At 38.9% G+C, this 8268-nt stretch overlaps 1 protein-coding gene across 1 annotated transcript; it reads left to right on the top strand.

The window, feature by feature from the left end:
- Window positions 1-2280: 2280 nt before the first annotated feature.
- On the top strand, window positions 2281-4761 carry LOC132549840 (uncharacterized). Its single transcript, XM_060213813.1, has 2 exons — window positions 2281-2350; window positions 3386-4761. Exons 1-2 carry the CDS (start codon window positions 2281-2283, stop codon window positions 4759-4761), a joined length of 1446 nt encoding a protein of 481 aa, XP_060069796.1.
- Window positions 4762-8268: the final 3507 nt, after the last annotated feature.

Below are 8268 nucleotides of genomic sequence, written 5' to 3'. Positions count from 1 at the left end.
ACCGCTAGATTTCGGCCGCTGACGACAAAGTTCAGCTACAACGTGTCTAAAAGAATGTAAATTGAATCCTTCAACTCTTTTCAAATACGACATATTCCTGGCCAAACTGCTAACTATAAAGATGCCCCCCAAATGACTCACTAAATTGCCCCTAAATTCAAACACGGTGTGGCATATGTCCACTCTCTGTTCGAGATGTGAACTTTGACAGCTCAGGCACAAGAAAAGTGAAACCCATTCGAGTACATGACATCGGAAGGACTCCTAGCTTGCACGCGTATTGTCATCATGTTAAGAATACTTTTCTCTGTGTTATTTTACATGTGAGATAGATCGATGACGCAAGTTTGCCGATGGTGACGTCATACTAACACTTTGTCCATATTATCGACTCCTCTTTGGATTTCGGGAAGCTTCCAGAAATCCATGTTTACAGAACTAATTTCCTAAGTACAATACTCAAAGTCTCAATACACCACTCTGCTTTTAAGATATTGAAATACATAGGTTAACTATTCACCACTTTCTGGAATGTGTAGGAGCAACTTCCAAAGAAGTCTGCTTTCATTCCCTGAAGTTGCCAGAATTGGTAACCCAAGAGGTAACTGGCGGACCAGTATCTGGGTTATCTATTAACACAGATTAATGGGTTTAGTTTTATACACATTAACATTATCTATTGTTTGAGATGATGACAGAAAAAGAAGGATGAATACAGGAAAGGGAGATAAATGTGGAAAAGGAAGATGGCTAGAATTGAGAACGAAAATCTTCGCTACTGAAGAGCTAAATATTGGAAGGGTTTTGTGGAAGCTGTTTGACAACAATTGCTTAAACGTCCACAATCTTACCTTTCGCCTAGGGGTATAAAGCATAGATACGCTAAGAAATCAGAAAACCTCAACGATCACGTTTACATTATCACTCATATTTTTGGACAAAAAAAAACTAAACCATTTCCACAGACAAAGGAAACAATACCCCCAACGCTTGCGCTGGAGAACATGATACACCTCTCACACTATTTCCTGAGATATCAGTCGGGTTAAACCACAAGTAAAGAAATCCCAGCAATGAATCTTACTTACCAATGATATCACCACACACATAGCTAAATACATGCATGCTAAGAACACAAAAATATCCCTGTGACTTAAGGAACCTATCCTAATATAAACGACTTCCTTAGATATACAACACTCTTAAACCGACGACAGCGTACGACACACACAAACCATAAGACGACACAAGTACAACAAGAACATTTGGAATGGGATTGTCACACGAAGTTCCAACTAGACAAATTCACGGTACTCGAGGATTTACAGAATTACAGAACAACCTCAGATGGGATCAACACAACTGTAACATCGATATTTCAAATAGATATTCCGGCCTTCTTAAACGCAAATTAACAATTAACTCGATATGCATCAAAGAACACACATAAAAGGTATTGTCAAAATTGAAACGCTGATTTTTTTTCTCATATGCTTCCTTTTATTACAAAAGCAAAGCAACCTCAACCAAAAATTCAGCACCACATACACGACCCATGGTCACCATAGTCACCAATAATGATAACATACAGTATGCGTAACAATGGGATTATTTCGTAAGAATTTGTGTCACATGCCGAGATATAGAACAAGTAAGCATAAAAGCGAAAAAGGATCGTGACAGTAAGAACTAATAACACGTTTCCATATGATATCGTGTCCTAATTTATATTTCAGAAAATAATGATCGCACAACTACTTAGATATACTATCATACATCACAATCCTATTTTAGATAACGTACCGATTATTTAACAAATTCGTTCAATATCAAACAAGAATAAGGTCGCTACAAGCGTATTACAGTCTTCACACATATAGGCCCTATTGTTTTTATGTTTATTGAAAGCGGGTCTCTTACGTGCAATACCATAGTTTCGGTTTCGATTTGTAGGCTATATATGTAAATGACTCATGTAGATCTGTCTGTCGTACAGCTGGGGACACGTCAGCAGTGCAGCTGAAGACAATCATGTGGTATGTTGATTAAGCTTAATTATTGTAATTTTGGACAGAATCAGACATTATATATTGACCGGGAAGTAATGACGGATTTCTAATAGGGTTATATGAGGTTTAAACATATTTTCTCAATGAAGATTTTTTTAATGCAACGCTATACACTTGTCGTTTGGTTGGTAATATTAGCCATATTTTTCTCCTGGGCTTCATGTCTTTCGTTTTTATCTCATCTGGTCCAAAGGACTGGTGAGCTTACGCCATGGCGCGGCGTACATCGTCAGTCAACTTGTTAAACTCGCTTCTAGTCATGAATGGCTGCACGGAATTTGGTGAGAAGGAACATTGGAGGAGGGGAACCAAGTTTCTATAAATATTAGGTCTTGGACCCCATGAGCGTGAGGTGCGAGCCCCAAAAGGTGGATATTTAGCACAATTCTTTAAATTCCTTCTGTAGAAATTATTGAATTTTGCCAAAATTTAATCCAAAGCATTGTACGGTGGAGTAAAAGGCTTTTGTGTAAACAGTGGACCTTGGCTCCACACCTCTTGTAGGAATTATTGAATTTTGCTCAAATTTGTTTCCAAGCATTCTTGTTTGCAGGGGAATCATTTTATAAAATCGGCGGGTGTCTACCCTCTAGGGAGGGAGGATAGAACAAATGGAGCATGGATGGTCTGACGAACCCCCTCGGGAAAAAGGTTGTCCCAGTGCAAAAAAAGATATGTTGTGTTGTGTGCTTTGATATTTAGAATTTCTTTTCCTTTAGTTTTGATGAAACGATTACAGCCGTGCAAAGTCATGTGAGCGATAAAGGCCGAGCGTTATTGTTTTTTGTTGTTGTTCTTGTTTTAGAAACAAAACAAATAGCTCTGTTTACAGAAGTGCATATCAATTATCTGTTCTATAGATTAACAGTAGTACTTAGCGAACCGTGTCCAGTCCTTTTAAAAGCTAGTGGTATGTCGTATGGAATAAAGGGACGGATAACGAGGTTCGAGTTAAAGAAATCATTTCTAACACGAGCAATGCGTTCAACACAAAAACAATCATCTTTCATGAATTATTCATGAAAACTAGGTCGGCCTTTTGTGAGGAGGTTCTATAGACTGGAATAAGAACTAATAAAACCATGGCCAAAAACAAATGTTGATAATTTAACGCAAACGTTACTTAAGAATTTATACATACAATATTTTATTAATTACGAAAACAAAAAATTCATTTGTGTTTTATGAGTATTATGAAACATTTCAAGGTGAAAGACACTATTGTATAACCATCACAAAGTTCTTGAGGGATCGAACGGCAGAGCTTAGGGCATGTAGGTATGCAGTTCATTTTTAGTGTACATGATGTATTGTAGCACTTGTATATGTGATATCTAATGGACTTATTCCAGCGTTAAGTTATTTCTTTTACAGCACGGGAGAGATCTATTTCGATGTTGGTGTGCCCAACAACTGGAAGCCTCCGGCTAGATCTGACATGGTATGGTCTGGTTCCGAAGACAAAGCGTTGAGGACATTCCACGACAAATACGTTAAAATAGAGAAATCAAGTTTTCACAATAATCAAGTAGAAATCAGTCGCCTAATGAAAAATCTGTACCAAGAACTGAAGACACTCGAGAAAACTCACCAGTTTCTGAGATTCCGACCATTCGTGAAGCAAGGAGGTGCGAGAGAGGGTCTAAAGGTTGGAGCGGCAGATGAATTTGATGTAGTGCTCCCTTTCACCTTCCTGGGAACCACCGCTACCATTAAGGAATCGCCCAGCAACAACCTGCCCGCTGGTCTGGGTGAAATCGAGATCAATAAGGTGAATAGTCGTATGACCGTTCAACCGAAAAATCTTTTTGTAGAAAGAGACGGTAAGCAGTATGTTAATGCAAGAGTTTTCCATGATCAGTTGATCAAAGGACGGATTGACGCAGCTATACAGAAGTTGAATCAAAACCCCGAATTTGCCAGCTTCAACATCAAGCGCCAAGCGGCCGCACCAGCCATCAAACTAGACGCTACAGTAAATGGCGATCGAATTAGTATCGACATGGTGCCCGGATATAACATTCGAAAAGATGGGTCAACCTTAAGAAAGTTCATGGTTTCAAGATGGGTTCCGAGTTCCCAAAATGATCACCGTGTCGAGCCTATTCCTAACCCAGACACGGCTTGGCGTATGTCCCACTCTCAGTTCGAAATGCGTATTCTGGATAGATGGATTTCCACCAATTTGACCGCTCAGCGTCTGGTGAGAGGCGCCAGAATACTTAAGGCCGTTCGAGAACACGACGTCGAAAGGAATCCTAGCTCACAACTGCATCACGTGCTGTCGTCCTATCATATCAAAAATGCTCTCCTTCATGGTATTTTACATTTGAGATGGATCGATGACGTACGTTTGCCGAACGTGACGTCAGCATGCAAACACCTTGTCCATATTATCGACACCTCTTTGGAACACAGAAACCTCCCACAATTCTTCGCCAACAATCCAAGTTTGGAGAAGTATTTCCCTATGTACAATTTCCACACGGATTATCCGGATGTGAACTTGTTTAAGGAGCGTTCAGAGGGTGAAACACAACAAATACGTGCAGATCTTACTAAGTCGCTCAAGCACTTTAATTTGCAGCCTATTCTGGACAGAGGTGGGAGCATTCACGAGGACAAACTCGAACCACTCACAAGAAAGATCAGGCCGACTAATGAATTATGTACCAACGATGAATTGCATTAGCAAAGCAACTGCCAAATACAAACGTGAATTATTCCATATTATAAAACGAACGTGCAATATTGCAATCGTGGATTGTATCAGGTTTTCTATGATGATTGACAAAATTCACTTGTGAAGAATTGGAATCACGTTTCCTCTGTAATTAGTTATTGTTAATGCCGTAAATTCTCATGCACGCACCTGTCAATCCGATGACAGAGACTGACTTTATTTAACTGGTATATTGACACAAGCTGATGTGATGCTTTTTAATATTGAATAAAATATGTAATCACTAACGATTGATATTAGTTCAAATTGTCAAATGTCATCGTTTAACAGTGTAGCTCGCATAGTTACCAAGTTTTCAAATGTCACCATTTAACAGTGTAGCTCGCATACCAAGTTGCTAAACGAGAATTACAGTCATTCCGACTTTCTCGATTCATTTTACAATAATTTAACAATGAGTAAAAACAAATAGCAAGAGACTAGCTGTCCTGGAAGGGTTAATCTCGTCTGTTTTATCCTAAAGTCCCGCCACAGCTATCATATCACACTTCATAAAATCATTTTGACAAGACGTCGTTTTCAAATTGTCTCTTACATGGAAATAACTATTTTTTAACTATGGGACTAGTGCACCTCCTGAACCAGCTGTATGATCTAGCATCACTGACGAGTCCTAGAAGGACGAAACAGCTGTATTGTGTAGCATCACTGACGAGTCCAATGATGACGAAACAGCTGTATGATGTAGCATCAGTGACGAGTCCTAGAAGGACGAAACAGCTGTATTGTGTAGCATCACTGACGAGTCCAATGAGGACGAAACAGCTGTATGATGTAGCATCACTGACGAGTCCTAGAAGGACGAAACAACTGTATTGTGTAGCATCACTGACGAGTCCAATGAGGACGAAACAGCTGTATGATGTAGCATCACTGACGAGTCCTAGAAGGACGAAACAGCCGTATTGTGTAGCATCACTGACGAGTCCAATGATGACGAAACAGCTGTATGATGTAGCATCACTGACGAGTCCTAGGAGGAGGTGTAGCATCACTGACGAACAGCTGTATGACGAAACAGCTGTATGATGTAGCATCAGTGACGAGTCCTAGAAGGACGAAACAGCTGTATGATGTAGCATCACTGACGAGTCCTAGAAGGACGAAACAGCTGTATGATGTAGCATCACTGACGAGTGACGAAACAGCTGTATGATGTAGCATCACTGACGAGTCCAGATGACGAAACAGCTGTATGATGTAGCATCACTGACGAGTCCAATGAGGACGAAACAGCTGTATGATGTAGCATCACTGACGAGTCCTAGAAGGACGGAACAACTGTATTGTGTAGCATCACTGAAAGTCCAATTAGACGAAACAGCTGTAAACATCACTGCCGTATTGTGTAGCATCACTGACGAGTCCAATGATGACGAAACAGCTGTATGATGTAGCATCACTGACGAGTCCTAGGAGGACGAAACAGCTGTATAATGTAGCAGCTGTGACGAGTCCTAGAAGGACAAAACAGCTGTATTGTGTAGCATCACTGACGAGTCCTAGAAGGACGAAACAGCTGTATGATGTAGCATCATTGACGAGTCCTAGAAGGACGAAACAGCTGTATGATGTAGCATCACTGACGAGACCTAGAAGGACGAAACAGCTGTATGATGTAGCATCACTGACGAGTCCTAGAAGGACGAAACAGCTGTATGATGTAGCATCACTGACGAGTCCTAGAAGGACGAAACAGTTGTATGATGCAGTTTAATTGATCATTCGGCTCTACTATATACTCTAAATTTGTATTTTAAAATGCTATTTAGTTGTGCTCCTTTTGTACAATCTTGTTGTGGCATTCTGCTTACGTGGGAACCACTTGACACATTCACTTTTCCTTGTCATACTCTTTATTAAAGTGGTTGGTTTAGGGTTTTATGGGTTATCAGTGAGTATTCATGTCTTTCTCCTACCACCTTTGCACACACCTCCAACAGAGATATATGAAGTGTTAACGATAGTGTGGACAAATTAATTGAGGCAATCTGCCCCTTTATCAAGACACGAACATTACATACATTTTTTTGTAAATTACATAACATACATCAAAAATATAACAACTATAAAGTTATAAATGAAGATCGAGAACGGTAGTGTAAAACAAGGTGGTGTCTCGATAATCCCTTCGGTCGATGGACGTCGAAGGTCGCTTATGAGACAAAATCATCTGAAGTTGTTGTATGAAAGAAGGTGATTCAAATGTCGATATCGACTTCACGGTCGATCAGAGCTGGGAGGGAAACGTTTGCATATATGAGGTATATCAAATGATTTGAATAACGATGGATTACAACTCGCGAGCAATTTCCTTTTGTATTCTGCCGTATTAGTAACAGAACCTAAAGTTATGAATAGGTTGTCGTTATTGGTTCATATACAACAGAAGTGATAATATTAAAACTAAACACCAAGTCTGAGTTTTCATGGAAGTCTGCAATACTTTTACTTTTGTTAATTAAGTGTTCTCTTTCGTCATGCACAACATTTTGATACTGGTGAGTACGCAATAAAAATGTCGTTACGACCATGTTAAAACAAGAAATGAGAGTGTGTAATGTGAAGGAAAGATACCTTGAAAAGAATATAGACAACTAGATCTTACATATGTATATCAGAGTGGTGATAAAAATAAAGTTAATCCATTTTTGTGTATACGGATTTGTGTTACGGAATATGTGCATTTGAAGGTTGTGTGGATGACTCCGTAGTTTAAACTGTTCAAATTAACTAAATAGGTGGAAAGTGTACCCTTTTTTTATTTATTTATTTTTTTTTTTATTTATTTTTTTTATTTATTTTTTTTTCTGTTGTGGGTTATGGAGTATCAATAGAATAATGCAATACTTGGAAAGTCTTGTTTGAAAAACAGAATTTTCGGATTTTGTATAACATTGTAGAGCAAGCAACTCTTCTTCTGATGTCTAAGCATGGCCATCTCCGCTGTACGGATGGATTTACTGGATGCTATAGAGTAAACAGCTCCGCTACGCTAGAAACATTTCTGTTTGTTGGTATAAGCTTCCAAATAGTTATGTGCCTTATCATAGATGTTGCAGATATGTTTTTTTTACCTGACTGAGTCATTAATACATCGTATATACATTGTATCACCGACAATAATGTGTCGAATATTTTGCATCGGATGTAAGACTGTCTGAAGTTATTGTATAAGAAAATTACGTGTGCTGTCTTCCAGTCGGTTGAACATATGATAGCATGGAAGCAATTTTGTTAACTATGTATTGCAGTTACTTACGTGGCAAAGACTTGATGTTATCAAGTTCAGCTTCTCAGTCTGGATCCAAGTACTGTTGCCAGGTTTTTGATACTTGGGTTGGTCATCAGTTGCAGATAGATAATTGGTATTACCGATGCAATACATCTGTTTATACTCGGTCATTATTCATGTTTGAAAATGGAAAAAATATACACCCTTTATGAAAATGATTT

The sequence above is a fragment of the Ylistrum balloti genome, unplaced genomic scaffold (genome assembly GCF_031769215.1).
Source record: "Ylistrum balloti isolate Yb309-2 unplaced genomic scaffold, AGI_CSIRO_Ybal_v1 Utg370078, whole genome shotgun sequence".
Taxonomy (NCBI): Eukaryota; Metazoa; Mollusca; class Bivalvia; order Pectinida; family Pectinidae; genus Ylistrum; species Ylistrum balloti.
Note: the sequence above shows the minus strand (reverse complement) of the source record. Positions and strands in the feature narration are given on the sequence as shown.

Bases quoted from the DNA above. Each gene is read 5' to 3' on its own strand.
- LOC132549840 (XM_060213813.1), top strand. From the start codon at position 2,281: ATGGCGCGGCGTACATCGTCAGTCAACTTGTTAAACTCGCTTCTAGTC. The intron at 2,351-3,385 runs GTGAGAAGGAAC...GATGTATTGTAG, and splicing joins GAATGGCTGCACGGAATTTG to CACTTGTATATGTGATATCT.